This window comes from Meles meles, chromosome 6 (genome assembly GCF_922984935.1).
Source record: "Meles meles chromosome 6, mMelMel3.1 paternal haplotype, whole genome shotgun sequence".
Taxonomy (NCBI): Eukaryota; Metazoa; Chordata; class Mammalia; order Carnivora; family Mustelidae; genus Meles; species Meles meles.
In genome coordinates this window covers 53,896,389-53,919,289 of record NC_060071.1, presented here as the reverse complement: position 1 = coordinate 53,919,289, position 22,901 = coordinate 53,896,389, and the positions used below count along the sequence as shown (strand labels likewise).

The 22,901-nt window shown below is 43.5% G+C and overlaps 1 protein-coding gene across 3 annotated transcripts; it reads left to right on the top strand.

Annotated features, from left to right (window-relative positions):
• Positions 1-16,414: 16,414 nt before the first annotated feature.
• METTL17 (methyltransferase like 17) lies at positions 16,415-22,835 on the top strand. 3 transcript variants are annotated; one of them, XM_046009932.1, is made up of 14 exons: positions 16,415-16,510; positions 16,630-16,783; positions 16,868-17,002; positions 17,918-17,999; positions 18,251-18,332; positions 18,663-18,736; positions 19,184-19,278; positions 19,820-19,890; positions 20,086-20,193; positions 20,700-20,768; positions 21,659-21,709; positions 21,983-22,075; positions 22,311-22,498; positions 22,573-22,835. In XM_046009932.1, exons 1-14 carry the CDS (start codon positions 16,430-16,432, stop codon positions 22,694-22,696), a joined length of 1,407 nt encoding a protein of 468 aa, XP_045865888.1. In that variant the 5' UTR covers positions 16,415-16,429; the 3' UTR covers positions 22,697-22,835. The 3 variants fall into 3 exon arrangements, with proteins under 3 accessions (XP_045865888.1, XP_045865890.1, XP_045865889.1); XM_046009934.1 differs by lacking the exon at positions 20,086-20,193 and having other exon boundaries at positions 16,421-16,510; XM_046009933.1 differs by lacking the exon at positions 21,983-22,075 and having other exon boundaries at positions 16,421-16,510.
• The last annotated feature ends 66 nt before the right edge of the window (positions 22,836-22,901 follow it).

The following is a 22,901-nucleotide window of genomic DNA, read 5'->3' as shown; positions in this document are numbered from 1 at the left end:
CTCACTCTCTTTCTCTAAATAAATAAACAAAATCTTTAAAAAAATAAAAATTTTAAAAAGCGGGTTAAAGCCTCTGCCTTCGGCTCGGGTCGTGATCCCAGGGTCCTGGGATCGAGCCCCGCATCGGGCTCTCTGCTTGGCAGGGAGCCTGCTTCCTCCTCTCTTTCTCTCTGCCTGCCTCTCTCCCTACTTGTGGTCTCTATCTGTCAAATAAATAAATAAAATCTTTAAAAAAAAAAAAAAAAAAAAAGCATGCGTTTCACAGGCAGGATTAATGACAGGGGTCCTTGGGGTTGTAAAGGGTGAGAACCACCAGAATGAAGACTCTCCATCTCTCACATTTAGAATGCATATTTTATTATGGAAACAACATTATTACCTAGAAAATAAACCAGATAATACAGATAAGTGATCCTGGATGACTGTCCCTATTTTAGAGATGAAGAAACAGAGACAAGAAGAAAGAAAGGATTTACCCTAAAGATACATTGCACCCCAGATCCCTTTAAGAGGCAGCCCAGAATAAATGGGAACACTCTGTCTTTTGGGGAGACACTCTTAGTTCTGTCACTACTATCTATTAACTATATGGGTCTCTGCTTGCTCATCCTTAAAATGAGGATAATAGGGGCACCTGGATGGTGCAGTTAGGCGACCGAGTCTTGGTTTCACCTCAAGTCACAATCTCAGGGTCCTGAAATCAAGCCCTACCTGGGGAATCTGCTTCAGATTCTCTGCCCCTTCCCCCACTTGTGGGCGTACTCCCACTCTCTCTCTAGACTAAATGAACAAAATCTTAAAATGAGGATAGTAGTATCTATCTTGTGGGATGTTTTGAGAGTGAAATGAGTCGATTTAAGTAAAGTGCTTACCACATAGAAATTGTTTAAAAACAAGTGCTTGTAGTTTGGCCTAAAATTTTCTATAGGTGATCAGAAACTAAATTAGTCGAATTTACTCATGTCTAAGTTTATCTAACAAATATAAACAGGTATTACTTTCACTCTCTCCAGATTAAAAGACCAAAATGTTAAAACAATAATGTTGACTTCTATGTGCAGAGATGTTACTGGGCTCTCAATATCAAGGAAAACATTTCTCTGGTCATGTTATTATATTCCAAAAACTAATACTTTCCTAGGATTCTTTGGGGCCAGTGACACCCACAAGCATCTTGAAGATTTGGTGTGGACAACCCACAGCTCCCTCTGCCCCACACTGTGCAGAAATCTAGGCCAGACCCTAGGAACACTGACAGGGCATAAGAGTGAGCGTGTCAATAGCTGAATACACAGGGCTTGTTGTTGTTATTTTGTTCCAGGACATATATTCCAGCTTGTTTACAGTAGCAAAAGATGTGTACACCGTGAATAACAGATTGATTAAGGAAATGATTACGTAGCTATAGAACAGAATAGACTATCATGCAGTCACCAACAAGAGTGAGGTACATCCTTTCCTAAATATGTTTGTGAGCCAAAGATAAGGTGCAGAACACTGTGTATAGGATGCTACTATCCATGGAGTAGAGTGGAGGAGACACACACAAACACACACAAACCTGAATACATACCGGTAAGTTTATATATATGTACAGGTTTATATATTATGTACAGACTGTGAAAAGATACAAGGAAACTGAATGCTCGCTGCTTTCAGAAGAAGAAACTTGGGCCTGGAACAGACAGGAACTCTGCTGATACTCTCTCCCCAACCCTGGTCCTCCTCCATCTTCGCGCTACTGTTAGAGGCTCATGGCACACAATGGATGCTCTTTAGATGGGTCTGTTGCTGCCCTTCTCTCTTTGGAAAAGTGTGACTGAGACAAATCTTGGGGCCAGTTCTCAGCAGAACGGTTAAAACCTGTGCTTTGGAAGCCGATTTGCTTTGAGATATAAGTCCTTTAAGTCCTATGTGTCTATTTCTCCCTTGTTCTCTGCAGAGCTCAAAAGGCCTTTTAAAAGATAAAGCAGCTTTAGCTGAGCAGAGCCAAAAGTTGCCCTCTTGGCTGGCGGGAAGCGGGCAACAGAGCGCCCCCTGGCGAGCCAGTCCGGACAGGAGCGGGAGAGAGAGTGCAGAGGCCACGGAAGAGATAAGCTCCCAGCCAGGATCAGAGTCCTTGCCTGCGGGCGTTTTATTAGAGCAGCTCGGGAACAAAGTGGACTCAAGACTCAGAGAACATCACGTTAGGGTGGGATCAAGGCTTCCCGCAGCAGATACTTCCCCCACTCCCAACCCTCACACTGCACCCAGTGAAGATTCCCCAGGTGAAAGGGGGACTAAGGAAACTTGGAAGAAAAACAAGTGTCAGCCTAGGAGGTCCTGTCTGGCCAGAAGGGCAATCACCCACAGAGGAGACAGAATGGCCCTTCTCCCGTTGTCCACCCATGTCTCCTCCCCCCACCCCCTGCACATGAGGAGACTGAGAGAGCATAGCTGTCAGGCTGGGGTCAGTGAAGGGTGCAGCTTCTGGGGAAGCAAGGAGGGGGAGGACCGCAGAAGGCAATCCAACCGGGGCTCAATGGTGCTGAGATCCCCAAACCCGCCCACGGTGGCTCTGGAGTCCAGCCCTCCGGATGAACCAGCTAGTTCTGCACACAGGCCACAAGGAGACACAGGGACCAGATCTTAGATCTGGAAGGAGGGTCAGGGCACCAGGACCCCTAGGAGACCACACACTTGGCGATCTTGAGTTTTCAGAGGCTGAGGTAACAGTTAGTTGTCCATTGCAGGGTTCTGTCACCTTCTAGGTATGGCACTGTATACGTCACTTATCCTTCAGAAGCTCTAATGAATGAAGGTATTGATGGACTTGCATTACAGATTCTTTTCTTAGGAGGAGCTATAGGTAAGAAATACAGTCTGATAGTTTTCAGCAGGTCCCTAAATTTTCTGGAAAAGTGCACAGCTGTGAAAATGGCCCTTCTTTTTCATTCTTTAAAACTTGCCATGTCTGTTCTCTAGAATATCTCCCCGTAAACCTCTAGATGGAGGGGCGCCTGGGTGGCTCAGTGGTTTAAAGCCTCTGCCTTCGGCTCAGGTCATGATCCCAGGATCCTGGGATCGAGCCCCGCATCGAGCCCCGCATCGGGTTCTCTGCTCGGCAGGGAGCCTGCTTCCTCCTCTCTCTCTGCCTACTTGTGATCTCTGTCTATCAAATAAATAAATAAAATCTAAAAAAAAAAAGTTTAAAAACCTCTAGATGGAAAGGGAAAACAGAAGGAGGTGGCAAGTGGTACGGATAGAGCGTAGCTCAAGGACATGTCCGCACTGAGAACGTCTTAGCCAGCTTTGTGGTCACCTGGCTAATTGTTGTGATATAAATTTGAGTGACAAAATCCTCTTCGTCAGAAAGTGTAGTCTGAGGTTCTGTCCTAGCCTTACACCTTCCTGGTAGAAACCTCCCTGTTTCCTCTGATTGACAGTTATATAAAGAGCAGATATTATTTTTCCACGATAACAATGAATTTTCACAGTCAGTGCTTCCCTAGATAGCATTTGCGAAGATTTATAGATACTATCTCATGCCACATAACTTGGCTTGGCACAATCTCACCCACTAGGGAGGCCTACTCCAGTTTATTTAAAAGTTCTGTACTTCAGTCCCCATTTTAGCCCAGAGCCATTGTGTCCCTTCATCTCTGAAGCAGTAGCATTCTTTCAGCCTGAACTCCAGGCCCAGCCTTTGTGGCTCAAATAGAAACTACTCTCCTAATGTCCATACAAAGCCAACTCAAGAGTATGTCTGGTTTTGTACTCTGCTTGGAGAACATTTCTTCTTTTTTTTAAAAAAATTGTATTTATTTGTCAGAGAAAGAGAGCAGAAGTAGGGGGAGAGGGAGAAGCAAACTCCTGGCTCAGCAAGGAGTCTGATGTGGGACTTGATCCCAGGGTCCTGGGATCCTGACCTAAGCCAAACACTGACACTTAATGGACTGAGCCACCCAGGTGTCCCCGTAGAACATTTCTCAACTAATCTCTTTTTGGCCAACAATTCTAAACTTCTGCTCTGAAGGCTTTCTCCCTCTTATCTGTACTCTAAAGACACTCTTCTTAAAACAACAACAACAATAAAACTCTTCTTTGCTTTAAATTCACTACCTATGGGACATTCAGAAAGCCAGCAACACATCTCTTTCAGGAGCTCATTGTCTTCACTCAAAAAATATTTGATCAGATATTATTAGGAATCACCTATTGCTATGTACCTGATTTGGCCAAAGTGCTGAAGATACAGCCAGAACTACCCTAGACCAAGGCCCATCCCTGGGCCTCACACTTAAGAAAGGCCAATGGGGAACTAACACAAACATATAACATAATAAATATATTAAGGAGCGCCTGGGTAGCTCAGTGGGTTAAGCCTCTGCCTTCGGCTCAGGTCATGATCCCAGGGTCCTGGCATCTAGTCCGCATTGGGACTTCCTCCTCTCTCTGCCTGCCTCTCTGCCTACTTGTGATCTGTCTGTCAAATAAATAAATAAAATCTTTTTAAAAAAATAAATAAAAATAAAAATATTACGGAACATAGAGGTGCCTCTGTGACTTGAAATCCAGGGCGACCAAGAATCCTAAACCTCTGCTTTCATGCCTGACACAGCTCTGATCCAAGGGAAATTGTTCTCCACAGCTCTTGCCCAACAGCCTTAAAAGGGAACTATGCCTGAGTGATGATACCGCTTATAGATTGTGCCTCTGCCAGGAGAGGAGACAGGCCTGCTTCCAAGTACTGGAAGGATCTGAGCCACTGAAGCCCGCCAGTAAAACAAAAGGCTGACTTGTCAAATTCTTCCTTTCAGATGGCATGACTGCAGTGCATTTTTATATTGTGATGTATCACAATACCAAGCATCTCTTTCCTTCTTTCCCTTCATGTTCCAATGCACAGTTCTGAAAGTACTCACAAATTAGCACAATCCCCCCCCCACAGATGTACATGGCAGCTGAAGCATGTTTTGCAATATTCTATTTCTTTACCCTTAAATTTGTACATATGTAGTGTGACACTTCGTACTAATTCTTTACAAAACTCTGTATATCCAGATATTGTTTTAAGAAGTGGCAAAAATAGCAATAGAAGTTACAGAACTTTATATAATAAAATGAAAATAATCCATAACATTTACTGTGATAATCTTAAACATATGCAACCCCATTTCAGTGTTGCAACATGATATGTAAAACTCACAACTCATTTCTAAATCTAAATATTGTTTTATTTTCTTTCCTTTTTTTAAGATTTATTTATTTGACAGAGAGAGAGATCACAAGTAGGCAGAGAGGCAGGCAGAGAGAGAGAGGGAAGCAGGCTCCCCTCTGAGCAGAGAGCCTGATGCGGGGCTCAATCCCAGGACCCTGAGATCATGACCTGAGCCAAAGGCAGAGGCTTAACCCACTGAGTCACCGAGGTGCCCCTGTTTTATTTTCTTTCAAAGGTTTATTTATTTGAGGAGAGAGAAAGAAAGCAAGCATGCAGTGGGAGGGGCACAGGGGAGAGGGAGAGTGAGGTGGGGAGAGAGAATCTTAGCAGGCTCCATGCTGACCACAGAGCCCAACGTAGGGCTCAGTCTCATGACCCTGAGATCATGACCTGAGCCCAAATCAAGAGTTCAATGCTTAACCAACTGAGCCACATAGGTGCCCCGAATATTGCTCTAAGAACAGTACTGATAATACATTCCCATAACCTTTTAACAGAAAAAAAAAATCTTCAAATGGAAATTAATTTTTAAAAATTAATAACTTACAATGATCCAAGAAAAATTAGCTACTTTGACATATCCATTGCCATCATAAGAAGAATATAAACTGTAAAAACCTAGACTGTGGCAACAGTGATTTTGCTGAAACAAAGGCAAAAAATGAATTTTCAGCTCTGCCTTTAGAAGGCCAATTTGTCTGCCTTCCTTCCTTCAAACAGAAGACATCCCGCATGCCATCCACTCTCTGCTGCCGTCCACCGCAGTGGTCTCCCCAGCACTTTGGGGGGGTGAATTGGAAGGGATACAATTATACGGACATTAGCTATTCCAGGGACAGAGGATTTGTAGGACTACAGAAAGGAGACTTGAGGAGAAGGACATCAGACTCTGGGGCTCTTCAGATGTTTCTGGGTCACCTACACTATCAGCATCAGAGGGAAATGAGCAGAGTGTGGGAGATTTCCAGCACGGGTGAGTCATGCACTTTTTGCCTCCTCCCATCCCAGGAGCCCTTACATTTGCCTTCAGCCACCTCTGCTTTCAGCCATCAGTGCTTTCTCTCCTTCCCATGAGCACTTCCTTTCCTCTCCCAACAACTTACCAACCCCAACAGGAACCATCTTCAGTTCGAACCATATCGTTGCAAGAGCGGGGATAAAGCTAGAGAATGGCTCCTTAGAACCTCAGGATCAGGGCGCCTGAGTGGCTCAGTTGGTTAAGCGTCTGCCTTTGGCTCGCGTCCTGATCACAGGGTCCTGGGGTGGGGCTCCCTGCTCAGTGGAGAGCCTGCTTCTCCCCCTCCTTCTACTCCTCCCCCCTGCTCATGCTTTCCCTCTGTCTCTCTCTTTCAAATCCATAAATAAAATTTTTAAAAATCAGGATCAAATTTAAAAAGGACCAATCAGAGCATTTTCCAAAGCTCTGAATCCCCAGCCAGGAGTCTGAGAGGGCTATAAGGGAGCAGATGAATGTGACTTCAAGTGAGTCTGCAGTGAGAAGGATGGAATGAGAATGGGCATGAGAGCCAAGGACAGGAGCAAGAGCTAAGGGTGGCTGGGCCATGGCAACTGGAAGCCAGAGTCAGGAGTAACTTAGGAAGGGAAGCAGGACCTGGAGAAAGTTAGGAAGAACCATGAGAACCACAGGAGGGCGCTGCACCCCCGTGGGCTTGCCGGGACTGCCTGGGACCAACACAGTAAAGAGGTCAATCAAGGACAGCAAACCCCCTCTGCCTTGCTCCCCACAGAGAGCACCTCTCCTCTTCCTAACTCTTGGGTTTCTTGTGTTGACACATCTATAGGAGAGAGACACACAGTCATCACCCACTTCACACACCAACTCCCAGCAGATACACACACACTTTCATGGGTAAACATGTAAATATCATTTCCTCCCAATTCTGAAGATTACTTGCTAATAGCTGTATAGGCAATGTGCTGAGAAGACCTGCCTTTCCTTCCATAATGCACAGCAACACCTCTGTTTTTGTTTTCTTCACTAGGCTCCACATACAATATGGGGCTTGAACTTGTAACACTGAGAACAAAAGTCTCAAGATCTATGGACTGAACCAGCCAAGTGCCCCTCACAACAACACTTCTTGCTGGTCAGGACTGATGCTCTTTGGAGTTCTTTACCTTTTCCTCGTGTTTTGCCTCAGCTTAGAAATATCAGGGCTTTAAGATATAAAAGTAGCCTAAATGCCCATATATGGGTGAATAGGTTAAAAAAAAAACAAAACCACACAGTGGATTATTCAGCCATGAGGAAGAACGATATCCTGACATTTGCAACAACACGGATGGACCTTGAGCCCATCATGCTAAGTGAGATAAGTCAGACACAAAAAAGGCAAATATTAGATGATACCACTTACAAGTGGAATCTAAAAGAGTCAAACTTAAAAAAAAAAAAAAAAAAAAAAAAAAAAAAACAGAGTAAAATGGTGGTTACCAGTGATGGAGAGAGTTGGAAAGCAGGCAGACAGGGCTAAGGGCCCGTACCTCAGGGGCTACCACTCTTAAAAGGATTTTACACCCCCCTGGAAGGAGGCCGCCACCCTTTCCCACGTGACAAAAACCTGATTGGGTGACAGGCTCAGGGAAGTTTAATCAGATTAAAACAGCTGCCAACCAGCTCACAAAAGTCTTGAGACTTAGAAATTCTGGTGGCAACCCTCTCAGGTCCCCTCGCTCGTCGGGAGGTTGGTACTGTCATTTAGCTATCCCTCAGCAAACCTTGCTCTGCTGCCCACACTCTGTCTGGCCTACCTCTTTAGTCTTCGAAGCTGCATGACCAAGAACCTCGGACACTGAGAAAAAAAATCCTGTAACACCAGGGGATAGAGGGTGAGGGAATAAGACTGATGTAGTTTAAGAATATAAACTTACAATGAGTAGTAAATAAGTCATAGAGATCTAACTCACAGTATAATGAATATAGATAACAAAATACTAGACTATTTTGTCAAACTTACTAAGAAACTAAAATGTAATTATCCCAAAGACTAAAAGGAATGGATAATTAGGTAATCTGATAAAGGTGCTAAATATAGCTACAAAGGCAGTCATATTACAACATATAAATACATCAAGGTAGCACATTGTACATCTTGAGCTTACACAACGTTATATGTCAAATATATTCAATTTTTTTAAAAATCAGAGCTTTTGATGATATCCTATCTGTCCTCAACCTGAGTTCATATCTTCCTGATGCCAAACTTTGCCTTCATAAGAAAGAATGACAGGAGATCAAGACAGAAGTCAATTATGGTTCATCTTGGAGAAAAACGTTCTGTACGGTTCCCTGGATAGTGTGTGATCAGTCAGCCTTCTGAAAAACAACAGAGAGAAAACTGCAATTATCCAGAGGGTGAAGCATTTTTCTTGCAGTGTTCTCAGGGAGAAAGAAACTCATAAAAATCAGTTAAGAATTCTCTGAGCAACCCTGGGATTCCAAACATTCCTCTATCGGTATTACCCACCTGGAGGAGGAGTCCAAAAGTCTAGGTGAGTGTGTGGTCCCCACTGCCGCAAGAAGAGGGTTTGATGAGTCTGGAAAGGACCTCAGAATGTCTGATTTAAGAAGCCAACATTTTAAATAACATCTCCATTTTTTTCTTATTAGAGAAGTAACACATATTCAGTACGGAAACATTAGGAAATTTGGAAAAATCACAAATCTTAAAGAAAAACAAAAAACAAAAACAAGTCAGCTGTAATCTCACCAGCCAAAGATAAACATATTCACAAATTTCCAACCAACATTTTTTCTGATTGTATTTAAAACTAAAATGTGTGATAGGAAACACAGTATTATATGTTCTGCTTCTTTATTCCCCCCCTTTCCAATTACAAGAGAATGTTTTCCCCTCCCCATAAGCTTTCTCAGGGGGTGTATTTTATAGTGGCAGCATTGTTCTCCATCCTAGATTTCCATCACTTACTTATCCTTTCTCTTATTGCTGAGTGATTCGGTTATTCTGTCCATGCAGGAAAGCAGCCTGACAGCTGATAAACGTGTCTGAAGTTTTGCCTCAGTGCTGGTGGCCTTTCCCCTCGAGCTGTTTCAAGTGTGTGTGATCACCAGGGTGGGGACCTGTTCTCCTGGAAGTTCTTGTTCTTTGTTTCAGTTTAGAATGCTGTTATAAGACAGAACTCCATGGAGTAAATCTGAATATCTAATTAACTTTATTAATCAATGCATGAATCAGAAAGCATCCCATCTAGTAAGTAGAGGCGAGCTCCTAGGAATTGTCAAGATGAAGGGTTTCTATAAGAAAGAGGGTAGGACAAGAAGTTATTAGCAAAGGAAAAGAGAGGATTGTATCAAGCCTGGACATGTTGGGGTAGGGGGAACTACAGGGTTTTTATCATGTATATTACTGCACTAGTGCTGATCAGGAAATTTCATATTGACTGTTAAAAGATGGCATTCATTGAATAGATTGAAACTATTAAATTACTTATTCCCTGGATCCAGGGGGTCTTGGCATCCAGATTTCCAGCACCAGTGGTCGAATACACACATGTGGCCTCGCCCAGTTACTCTAGCCCCATGGCTCCCTAGATTTTATCTATTGTGCTGGAAGGCTCCAAAGAAATTAACTCTTTGTCCCTTACAAGGAGGACATACACTAAGGCATTTGTAAGATAGGAAAAGGAGGGGGGGAAACAGTTTTTATTGGGCCCCTTCAGTTTCCCTGTCTTAATTAGATCTTCTATTTTACTCAGTTGAACTTTTTTTCTTCAACAATGGAAAGTGAGTAAGAAGAAAAGACTGTGAATAGCTCTAAGATACACAGAAATGAATCAGAAGGACATCACTCAACTAATATTGGACACATATTATAAATCATGTGAATTGTTTTTAAGTATTTTTAAAAGATGCCTCATTCCCCACTGAAATGAGCTTGTTTTGACAGATGGTTTTTACCTCACCTTGTAAATTATAAAATTCTATTGTTCTTAAGAAATCTCATAAAAAGGGTGATGTGGGAAAGACATTAGGGTTCAAAGCTGACGGCCAAGAAAGAATTCTTTGGTGCAAAAATGTGGTTTTATTAAAGAATAGGGACAGGACCTCTGGGCAGAAAGAACTGCACTGGGGTCATGAGGAGTGGCCCATTATATACTTTCAAGCTGGGAGGGGGTCAAGAATAGCGAAAGTCTCTAAGGAATTTTGGAAGCAAGGTTTCCAGGACCTTAAGGGGGCTAGCTATTGTTGGGGAAAGGTCATTTATTACTGTCCAATAAAACCTTAGTCATGAGACCCTTCGGATGTATATCAGTTGATATGTGTTTGGGGGATAATTGCCAACATGTATCTTGGGGGGTAGAGATAAAGGAAGTTCCCAAAGGAAATTTTATAGGTTAAATTAGACTTACACGATCCTGGGGGTTGGGTTAAGACTGCCTTTTGCCCTTAGCAAAGTATCAACAGCAAGGCAGTTGAGTCCTTAGAGGAATGTCACTCTGCCTGTTTCAAGTACTTGTCAGTGAGCTGTAGGTAGTAAGGAAATTTAATATTTTTCTTCTGCCTTTGCTTCCCACATCACAGGGGTGCCTGGCTGGCTCATTCAGTGGAGCATGTGACTCTTGATCTTGGGGTCATGAGTTCGACCTCCACGTTTATGTAATCTTGTTTTAAAACTTGTCTTTTTTAAGAGAAATTATTTATTTTATTTTACTTTTTTAGTAATCTCTACACCCAACAGAGGGCTCAAACCCACAACCCCAAGATTAAAAGTTCCATGCACTTCCTGCTGAGCCAGCCAGCTGACCCTTGAGAATTTTTTTTTAAGAAAACATGTTCATATCTGAAATTGAGTAATGTGTACATGTTATTTTTGAGAGGAAGGCTGTGGAAGAATAGATGAGAGTCTAGGGCCAGACCCCTTGGTGCAGTAACCCCCAGTCCTTGGTAAGAGTTCTAGTGTAAACACCTGTGCAGCCATACTATCACTGAACACGGAGCATCAAGCACCAGTCTCTTGCCCTTCTCTCTTTTTTTTTAAGTTTTTTTTTTCTTTTTTACACTTTTTTGTACTTCTAATGGGAGAACTTACATCAGGTTTTTGCAGACCATGACCCCCAGTCTTTGAGGCAACTCCAGCCTCCTTGGGCAAAAATGAGGAAGAAAACCTTGCAGGTGGCTGGCAACAACAGCAGCCTGGCACTGAAACACTGATTGTTCCTGTTAAGTTGGTGTAGCTCCCTACTGTCCTACCCCACACATTCACTTGCTCCCTGCTTAGCTCACTGACAGGTATAAATGTAAATGTTGTATTTATCAAATGTGTGGGCATATGTCATAAATATTTTCTCTCAGTATTGCCTGCATTTTGAAATCCCGAACCTAAGAGTTTTGCATGTAACCTTGAGTTACTACTCAAAATAAAACACATATCCTTCTTTTTGTAGTTCTTGGCCTGCTGAATCCTTGAAAAGCATAAGAGAAATATATAGCAACCTATTTTCAACTTGGCCAATCTAATGAGTCTCTGTCACTCTAAGAGAATTCCTAGCCTCGTCCTCCTCTCTTGGACAACCATCACCCTGAGACCAGGGTAATTTTTTTTAAGATTTTATTTATTTATTTATTTGAGAGAGAGTGAGAGGGCACAGGGGGTGGGGTGAGGAGAGCAACAGAGGGAGAGGGAGAAGCAAGCTCCCCACTGATAGGCAACCCAACACAGGGCTTGATCCCAGGCATGACTTGAGCCGAAGGCAAATGCTTAACTGACTGAGCCACCCAGGCACCCAACCAGGGTCATGTTGAATTGCATTCCAACAACTAAGTAGTTCAGCCGGTTGAAATGCACAAAGTCTACTTGCTAAATATGTAACTTGGTTCCCAAAATTATTAACAGGACCTATTAACCTAAATTCCTATTTTGGAATATATTAGTATCTCTATTACCTCCCCATTTCTACACTGCGCCAAGTATAGTTTAGAAAGCTCAGTCAAGTGACAGGAACCTATACATCTTACATTAGAATGAATTTGGTAACTCATTGATAATGACATTTTCCCCTTAATTATGGGGGGTGGTGATTGGGAGGATAAGGCCTCTGAGTTGATTCTCAATCAACCTAAAGTACACTGAGATTCCAAAAATGAACATAAAACACAAGACACAGAATCAATAACCAAAAATAGAAGAAACATTCTTTGGCAGAAGGTGGGGAGCTAATTGTAGAAATAGAGATCATAGAGTCCCATCATAAGCAGACGTAATACAAAAACATTGCCTTCTGAAAAATTTCTAAAACGCAACAAAAGAGAAGGCATTCTGGAAGTTCTTAAATAGAAAAGAGGACCACCAGAGAGGAATACAGATAACAGTAGTCTGTGAAATTTCACTGAAAAAATAAAAACTACCCTATGGACACCAAGAAACAAGGGATATTTGATCCTTTTTTCTCATATTTTATTCTTATATAAAGACAACAGAGATATACTTTTAGATCATTAATATTTATTTAAGTGACATTTCTGAGTGCCCTTGATGTGGCAAGCACTATGCTAAGTGCCATGTATACAGTGGTGAAGAAAATAGACATGTGCCTGCATTTTACAAATCCTCTCCCCACATACTTTGCTTATGATAATAATTATGAAGTATATGTCAAATACTGAGCTGTAAATCTGTGGAGAAAGGCTTAAAAGAGGATGTTGCCTATTTATCCAAGTGATAACCAGTAACATCAGTATCCATGTGCCTTAGAAATGAGGAATGGGTATTTCCCAAACTAGCTCAGATGGGTGTATTTGAACTAAGAAGAGAAAATCTTTCTATCTCAGCAGTTCATTACCTTCAGTAAGAGTCCATCATAACCGGGGACATTGCACATTTGTCATCAAGACTATGGCGTGGGACCTCTTCTGTATCCTGGATCAGTAGATCAAGTGAGGACAAATCATTTATCAAATCTGGGAAAGAGAAAAAACAAACATCAAAGACGAAAAGGTAGTGCAGATCATCACCAGATGGCTCTGCTAGACTGATAAATAAAATCAAAGTCACAGAGAGGTATAACCAAGAATTAGCTAAACTATGACGTTCTTTTTAATCACAGTTCAGAACAACTCCCCTAATTGCTGCTGAAGATACTTCAGTAATATCACTTACCTCTGGAAGACAGTAGAGGACTAATGAGAAGAGATGACTGGTGTTTACTTCAGAACAAAAGAAAAGACACAGCACACTCCAGCTCCAAGGGAGAGAGGTGGAGGGGGACAAAAGGGAGAAAAAGAAAGAGGGCAAGAGAAAGAGAGTGCGAGAGAGAGGAAGAGAAAGGAGGGAGGGCAGAAGGAGGGGAAAGGCTGGCTTTCTAAATGCACAGCTAAAGCAACATCTCAGAGGCATGGGTACCATTCTTCAGGATCCAGTGTGCTTATTGAACAAGAGAGCTCTAAATGATACTGTGTCCCAAATAGGAAAAATACACAGTTCCAGCAACCAAAGAGCAGAAGCAGAAGTGGCTCCACTTACCACACCCACTGACCAACTGGGAAATTTTGTACTTTCTTCTCTGTAACTCTGGGCTCTGCGGGGCCAAAGGTCCAGGTCCCAGAGCAGATGAACCCTTAATCTTTAAAAAAATCTTTTTAAAAAATGTGGAGGAGCACCTGAGTGGCTCAGTTGGTTAAGTGTCTGCCTTCAGCTCAGATCATGATCTCAGCGTCCTGAGATCCAGCCCCATGCAGGGGCTGCTCAGCAGGGGACATGCTTCTCCCTCCCCGTGATGCTCCCCCTGCTTGTGCCCTCTCTCTCTCTGTAAAATAAATAAATAAAGTCTTTAAAAAAAAAAAAGAAAGATGGAGTTAGCAGACTGTCAGGGATAAGTAGTCCTTATTAGCAAGAGGAAGGATATAGGGCTGCTTTTACACAATGAGGCTGGACAGGATTTCGTGTAGAACCCAAGCGATCTATTTGGGTGCTTCCTAGAATTCCCATGCTCCACTGTAACTGTGAATATGTGTGTTCAGCAATCTCAGCCAGAGAAAGATATGACTGTCAAGGGTTTGGACTCCTCAGGAATGAAGGTTTGAGTCATAATACCAGGTAAGCCACTAAAACCTGAGGACATGTAGTGGAAAGTGAGGGGAAATTAGAATGCATAGTAAAGGAGGGAATGGATGCGGGCCAGTTGCAGCCCTGAGATCGACTGCAGTGATAGTGGCTATAATTTGCCCCATTAACCTCCTTCTTCTAAGTTTCTCTTTAGGAACAGAGGCCCGTATGAAGGTTAAAGGAATTGTCCCTTCAACCCGTCTGGAAACGTAGATCTGTGTGGCTCTAGGCAGCTATGAAAACGCACTCCTCAGATCTCCTGCCATGGGGATCATAATTGACAATGGCCCCAATTGCCACACTGAATCTGCTACACTTCCCATGGGCTGTCCTCAAAAAATCAGTGCAGCAGGGATACTAAGTCATCCCTGTCTCTGCCCAAAGTGGGATGCCTCTAACCTCAATGTTGGGCTCAAAGATTCTCCAGTGGCCTGGCTGAAACTCTTTTAGAACTGTGCGTATCCAATCTGTTTTACTTCTCGCCCTCTTTCACAGAGCTCAAACTTGATTCCCACTCTAACAGTTCTTCTTGCCTCCTCTGGTTTCCTCTTCCTTTCCCCCCTCACAAGACTCCTTCCAGAGCACTCAGATTATAAAGCCAAAGTCTCCTTTATTAGAATCGAAGCTTACTAACCTAAATGCAAACCAGACACTTAACTCTCCAATGGATATAGTTCCCCATATTTTACCTCATAATTATTATATTTGGACTCTTGCAGTTGCAGCAAAGACAATACTTTCACCCATCCAATCAGCAGATACCAAAACGTTAACATATTCCATAGTTGACCAATGTGTTTGCTAACAGAATCAAGAGGGCACACAGCCCAGTGAGTTCATTTTAATGCTACATGTTAATTTAACACTTCAGGACATGTAGCATATTGTTCCCAGTTAACTTGCTAAATTACAGTCCAAGGGCCAACAATATCCGGTCGAGTATAAGCTTAAAGGTGAAGCTCAGACTTTAAACTGCCCGTTTATTCTTTTATTTTTATTTTTAAAAAAGATTTATTTATCTATCTATATAGCACGTGAGTGGGGGAAGAGGCAGAGGGAAGGAGAGAATCTCAAGCAGATTCCCCGCTAAACAGGGAACCCAATCTCACAACGCTGGGATGACGACTTGAGCTGAAATCAGGAGTCCCTGCCTCAACCAACCTAGCCACTCAGGGGCCCCTAAACTGCCCAAGTTTTGATCTAATTGTCATCTAACAAGGTTTGTGATCTTGGGCATGATATTTAACCATTTGAATACTCACTTTTTTCAACTGCAAAATCATGTTAACAGAATGTATCTCACAGATAGCAGGGACTAAATGTGGTAATATGTAAATGCGCTTGCCCACTGTATCAGGTATGTTCTAAGTGTTAGCTACTTATCTAAGAGACATCTTAGATCTACATGTCAGGCATCTGCTGACATGTAGCAGTTTATTTTTTTTTTAAGATTTTTATTAATTTATTTATTTGACAGAGACAGAGATCACAAGTAGGCAGAGAGGCAGGCAGAGAGAGAGGGGGAAGCAGGCTCCCTGCTGAGCAGAGAGCTGGATGCAGGGTTCAATCCCAGAACCCTGGGACCATGACCTGAGCTGAATCTAAGCCACCCAGGCACCCCCTAAGAGGACAGTTTAATATGGAGAACAATATGTCAAAACAAAACAAAAAAATTTTTGTATCTATTAACTATTAATTTCTGTTATCTTGGGTTGCTTAAATTTGGGTTTTTCTTATCTTTCCGTTACTGAATTCTCCCATTCTCACACACAGGGACAAAAAATCCCAAGACTTCAGAGGTTCTCCAGAGAGAGAAGCAAGGAACACAGGTAGGTAATACATCCAGAAATAGTCTTTTCCTGTCTATGGCGCTTCTCTAGAGAGCCCAGAAAAGGGCACGTCCCCACCCCGCCCCTCGACCTCGGAACATCGACACCAAAACCCACACAACCTTGATGCCACTTGGCAGTCGACTGCTACGCAGGAACCCAGTGCCTGACCCCACCCGCGTACCGTTACCCTTCGAGGTGATTTACATATCGGTTGCTTATTGGCTACTAGAAGCACTCGCTCTTCTCATTGGCTGACACTGCTCCGTGCGCGTCACGGGTCTCATCATTTCCGTTTCCTGCTCGCCGCCGGTGCCATGGCGACCGTGAGGGGACTGAGGCATCTGCTGGTATGTAGCAGGTGGCGCCGCGGCGGTGCAGAAGCTCCCCAGTCTCGCGTGAGTGTCTGCTTTCCCTGCTCTCGGAGAAACTCTGGATCTCAGGAATAGCCCCTTCCTTAGCGAACGTCAGAGCCTTCCCTCTGCCCCGCAATCAGCTTTTCTTTCCCGGCCTGCAGACGCTCGCTGCCGTCGTTCCGGGCATATCCCAGGTCGATAACAATTCCGATTTTCTGGGAAAGAGGCCCCATCGCCGGCACCCCGGCATCTTGCAGCTGCCATGCATAGAGGTACCGCCAGCACTGGCTGCCGCTGCGCAGTTCCTGCTGCTCGGTGAGTAACGGTGGGAAGCGGAAACCCGAGAAGCGAAAACTGGGTCTGCATTAAGTGATGTCGCGTTTCATCTTTGGCCCATAGAGAGCTCGATGCCCAATGTGGAGAAGCAGGTGCAAGCACTGACCAATTATCTGTGGAGCCGGCGTTTACCTGTAGAGCCCCAGGAGTTGCAAAGACGGGCTGTACATCTTGAGAAGAAATTCCTGGAAAACCCAGGTAGGGCCTGAGAATAAAGAGTAGGCCCAATTGAAATACCGGTGGGAAATTAAGAGCAAGGAATAATTTTACAGATCTGTTTGAGTATCTATGACAAGTAGATACTGCGGTTTCCTGTTTGATTTTCTGGCCAGAGCTGCTTGTTACAGATGCCTTGCTAAAACCGAATAGTTTCCGAGATTGCTCTTGGGACTTTGGTAAAGATCAGCAAGGTACTTCAATATCCTGTCAAAATCTAGGTCTTCGGGTTTTTTTTCCTGCAAATCCATTGGATTAGGACGGTCTAAGTTTTTATTAAAGTGAAATAAAATCCCTGTATGGCTCCCTGTCCAGTATTGAAACACTCTTCAGGGATAGGAGAATGAGTATAACTCATCAAGTTATTTTCATGAATGTGAGCTCCTTAATACTACAGACCTGCCTTTTATTCATCTTGTGTTCCCTGCACTTCCCACAGTACCTGGTTCATAGGTGCTCAATAGATAAAATAGTACTGAGTTGAACACAATCCTGAGATGAGCTTTTTCAAACCCCTTTCTTCCCTCTAGGAACATTGGAGATGTCACGTACTAAAGTTTAGGGGGACCTGAGGAAATCCACAAAATATTGTCCTTATCCTATCCTTTTAAATCTTTGAGAACTTCCCTTTAAAAGAGAGCAAAGCCTGTGGGATGGTTTTGATCTTGTTGAATAAATTGCTGGTAGAGATAAAATACTGTCTCATGCATTCTGGTGGTAATGGTAGTGGTTGCTGTTATTCTTACCCAAAATTTTTCTCTAGATTTGGCTTTTTCTTAAGCTTTGAGATTTTGCCAAGGTTGGAAATTGCAGAGGAATGGGCAAGCAGCATATTCAGATACTGGATCTGAGCCCTGGTCTTCCTAGGTCCTCACTCAGTTCTTGTTCTCACCACAGACTTAGGTCAAGTGGAGGAGAAGCTTCGTGAAGCTGTGCTGCGAGCCCTGCGCAAAACTACATACCATTGGCAAGAACTGAGGTAAGGGGGGCTAGAAAGTCTGCAAAAAAAAAAAAAAATCTTGTCTCTAGGAGGAGACTGGGGAAGTAATGTTACACAATTCCTGTTTGAAAAGCCTACCTGGTTTGTAACTCAGGACTTCTCTCTTTTAAGGAGTGAAAGTACTGAGCTGGAGGAGCCCTTTCCAAAGATTTCATTCCTAAAAATATAGAAGGTTAACTATGGGGTGGAGGTTATTCCTGGTGGGTGTGACTCTCTGGTTTTTCTGGCAGCTACAATGAGAGCCTGAGCCTGGTATATATGGCAGCAAGACTGGATGGTGGCTTTGCAGCAGTCTCCAGGGCATTCCATGAGGTGAAAGCCCCTCAGCTTCCAACCTGTTACCATCAGTTCCCTTATCCATAAAGTAGTCTCCTGGGGTACGGTTCTTGGGAAATTGCATGTCTTTTTTTTTTTTTTTTTTTTTTTTTTTTTTTTGAGAGGCTCTCTTTATCCTCTGAAAGGGTTTCATGACCCAAGAAATGTTTAAAATCATTGTTTTAGGAAGTTCCCAGTCTATAAAGTATTTACATTGAATCTCAAAAAACATTTGCATCCCATCTGCTCTGTCATGGTCCCCTAATTCATAGTGGCCCTAAATAAGGGTCTGCTTCCCCTACTGTGGAGTGTTACATATTTCTTCAGATCCAGGCTCGAGTTCCAGAGTTCCAGCCTCAAACCTTAATGGATTTTGGCTCGGGTACTGGTTCTGTCACTTGGTAAGTATCTTTCTGTCTCTATCAGTTCTAGCTCTACAGAGCCATGTGTATAACACTCCAAGAGACTAGGGAACCAGAGGGAGAATAGGAAATTTGGGAACTAGAATGTTTCTTCACTCAGATTAGGTAAGGCATAAGAAAGTATATGGATTAGGGCCAGAACTTAAAGCAACTTCAAGTGAAAAAAGACCCATGTTTAGAAGGATAAAAAAGGAAAGGAATTTAGCCTAGGGCGTAGCACCAAGATTTTTTTTACCTACAAATAGTTTTTTTGAGTCTGCCCTTTTTTTAAGGAGTAGTAAATGAAGTAAGAAAATAACACTGTTAGTTTTTCCAACCATTTTAAGATAACATTCTGTTTCCCAGGGTGGGGTTGGGGGCAGAGGGATCTCTTGTAGGGATGACTCTTTGTCATGAGAAATGGTGATTTATATTTTGCCATCTTAGGGCTGCTCATAGTGCTTGGGGCCAGAGCCTACGTGAATATTTGTGTGTGGACAGCTCAGCTGCTATGTTGGTTTTGGCAGAAAAGTTACTGAAAGGTGAGGACAAAGGATAAGGAAGGGTTTCTTCAAAGTTGAAGGAGTTAAGCAGAGAATGAAAAAGTTGTTTTATTGAGGAGTAGAGGAGGACTGAAAGTTAAAGATGAATCTGATTTCTTTCCAGTGTTGTGGTCAAGCAGAGGGTTGTAGAGGCCTTTGCTGGACTGGGGGCGGGGGGAGGGGGGCATTGGGTAAGATAAACAGGACAGGCAACCCAGTGTTTCCCTGCTCTTTGTTTTTGTTTTTAAGATTTTATTTATTTGAGAGAGAGAGAGAATATGAGCCAGGGTAAGGGCAGAAGGAGAAACTGACTCCCCACTGAGCAGGGAGCCCGACCACGGAGCCTGATGCAGGGCACAGAGCTCAATCCCAGGACCCTGGGATCATAACCTGAGTCAAAGATGGGCACTTAAGCACCTGAGCCACCCAGGTGCCCCACCTGATGGTTTTCTTTAGCCTTGGGACCCTGTTTCTTATCGAGAGATCACTTCAGTTTATACCTGTACACTCGTAGTTACTGCGCCTCTGCTTTACTCCACAGGTGGTTCAGAATCTGGGGAGCCTTATGTTCCAGGTGTCTTCTTCAGACAGTTTCTACCTGTATCACCCAAGGCAAGTGACAATGTTTAGAGTGTTAAATGTGGAATTTGGCAGATGGAAAACCCTGGCTTCAGCTTTGCAACCCAGCCTTGAGTGTTAGAAGATAAAACAGAAGAAATATAAGGGGATAGAAGTTTGTTAGGTTCTTGGAAGGAGGGTCGGGAGGGGGGATGTCAGATCTGTCACATTCCTTATTTTGATTCTCAGGTACAATTCGATGTGGTGGTATCAGCCTTCTCCTTAAGTGAGCTTCCCGGCAAGGCTGACCGCACTGAACTAGTCCAAAGCCTATGGCGTAAGACAAGTCATTTTCTGGTGAGCTGAAATTCCTTTTTCCCTTCAAGTTTTAAAGCAGCGTCATGGGTTTCATGCATTTCCTTGCCTCCATCGAAGCTTGCATTCATTTCTTTTTTTTTAAGTATGTTTTTTTGTTTTGTTTTTAAATATTTTATGTTTATTTGTCAAAGAGAGAGAACACAAGCCGGGTGAAGGGCAGGCAGAGGGAGAAGCAGGCTTCCCACTGAGCAGAGAGCCGGGGGTGGGGCTCCATCCCAGGACCTTGGGATCATGACCTGAGCTGAAGGCAAATGCTTAACCAACTGAGCCACCTAGGCGTCCCAAAACTTGTGTTCATTCTTGACCATTTTTCTCATGCATAGATCCCTTTGTCCCTCTTTTATGCTCTCCATTCCCATCTTATGTGGGGATGGCCCTTTCCTTTAGGGCCCTCTGCTGCATCTGTTAATGTTCTTACAGAGCTACTAGCGTTTATGTTTTCATGTAATTCAGGGCTTATGCTTATTTTCCTTTTTTGTGAACAGGTATTGGTAGAGAATGGAACAAAAGCTGGGCACTGCCTTCTCATGGATGCCAGGGACCTCATCCTTAAGGTAAGAGTCTTTCTCCTTCTTTTACTCCTGCCCCACCATCTGTCAGTGGTCACTGCTGCTCCCTTAAGACTGAAGAGACTCTGTCATAAAATGGTAAGGGTGACTCTCAGGATATTATGCATATAAAGTTGTTACGATATAGGGTAGTGATTAGCAAACCAGGACCCGTGGATCAACTCTGGCCTGCTACCTACTTTTATATGTGCCATGCTTATTGGTGTGTCTCTTGTCTATGGCTGCCTCTTTTTTTTTTTTTTTTTTAAGATTTTATTTGTCAGAGAGAGAACACAAGCAGGGGGAGCTGCAGGCAGAGGGAGAAGCAGGCAGAGGGAGAAGCAGGCTCCTTGCTGAGCAAGGAGTGTGATGTGGAACTCGATCCCAGGACTCTGGGATCATGACCTGAGCTGAAGGCAGATGCTCAACGAACTGAGCCACCCAGGTGTCCTGTGTATGGCTGCTTTCATACTATAAACAGCAGAGTTGAATAGTCGGGACAGAAACAGATTTTTGCCTACTCTCTAGGCCTTTAAAAAAGAGTAAGTGCTCCAACCCCTGATCCAGGGCATTGCTAAGCCAAGAACCTTATCTTTTGGGACAGTATGAGCCAGTGTATAATCATAAATTTAATTGTCCTGGAGTGAGATCTTTTTGAGAGTAGAGGTTGCTGACAAGGGAAAGCACCATACTATGTGCCAAGTTCCTGCTTTTCTCCTACTACAAAGAGAAGGTTCTTTGTTTGGAGTATTAGAGAAGCAGCCAGCTTAACTCAAGGAGCCTAGTTAATAATTATCAGAATTGAATGTTAAAGGAGTCCTCAGTTTACTGAGTACAGAGATTGAGTTATGAGACTAGACCCCTCAGACCCAGCTTAATTTTTTTTTTTATTTTAGGGAAAAGAGAAGTCACCTTTGGACCCTCGACCTGGCTTTGTCTTTGCCCCAGTGAGTATTACTTCTGCCTTTCCCAGCCTGCAAAGATGTAAACTCAGCTGTGGCCGGGAAAAGTGAGGGTAAAGCTAAGCCACCCTATTTTGTGTCCCTATTCAGTATCTTTCTTAGTTGTTCCCTTGGCTCTCCCTGCCTCCAGCTCCTATGTTACCATTGCCCTAGCCCTTCTTAACTCTGTCACTCTTTATTTTTCAGTTGTATGATTCTCTGGGTGTTTTGTTGTTTTTTTTTTGTTTTTTTTTTTTTTTTTGCCTTATGTGTTCACAGTGTCCACATGAACTTCCCTGTCCCCAGTTGACAGCCTCTAAGCCCCTGGCCTGTAGCTTTTCTCAGACTTACCACTGCATCCCCTTCAGCTGGGTATGTTTCCTGGGAATGTTAGGGCAGGGAGAAAGTAGCCTGGGGGAACAGGATGATAAGGAGTCAGAGGTGGGAGGAGTTGGAGAAGTCAGACAAGAGCCTGGAGGTTTGCAGGCCTGGGTGTACATGGCTTATAGAATCTGAAAAGGGCTGCAGGGATGGGGGGCGGGGGGAATCCAGTTTTTTCTCCCATCTCTTTTTTTCTCCAAATAGTCTCTCTGTATCCTTATCTTAGAACAAGAAGAAGCAAAAAGAGGAAAAGTTCTCAATGGTAATTCTTGCCCGGGGGTCTCCAGAGGAGGCTAATCGCTGGCCGCGTATCACTCAGCCTGTCCTTAAACGGCCACGCCATGTGCATTGTCACCTGTGCTGTCCAGATGGACATATGCAGCATGCTGTGATCACAGCCCGCCAGCATGGCAGGTATAAAGAGTGTGACCAAAATTAGGGGGAGGTGGCAAGAACCTACAGCCCGCGGTGACCTCTCTTTTCCATAGGGATTTGTATCGCTGTGCTCGAGTCAGCTCCTGGGGAGATCTTTTACCAGTGATCACGCCTTCAGAGTCGCCTTCAGAGTCGGAGCTTCCTCTGTCCCCTGCTGACAACCCCCCAGGGAGTTGACAAGGAGGTGTAACAAGGATTTTCTTACTTAGGCCTGCCAAGGCTGAAGCTCCCTGGTATCCAGGGTGGGAGTGCTGGCAGCCCTATGTATGTTTGTTTGAGGCTTTAATAATAATAAAAAGTTTTGAAAGAGTAGAAATGGATCTTGTGATTCCTAAAAGATACAGAGGTGGGTTGTCATGTTCAGTCCTGTAACAGAATTCTA

What these genes read in the sequence shown, in the direction of transcription:
- METTL17 (XM_046009932.1), top strand. Translation starts at nt 16,430, where the DNA reads ATGGCGACCGTGAGGGGACTGAGGCATCTGCTGGTATGTAGCAGGTGG. An exon ending in GAAATTCCTGGAAAACCCAG is followed by an intron (nt 17,003 to 17,917) that starts GTAGGGCCTGAG and finishes TTCTCACCACAG; the next exon opens with ACTTAGGTCAAGTGGAGGAG. An exon ending in GTAAGACAAGTCATTTTCTG is followed by an intron (nt 20,194 to 20,699) that starts GTGAGCTGAAAT and finishes TTTTGTGAACAG; the next exon opens with GTATTGGTAGAGAATGGAAC.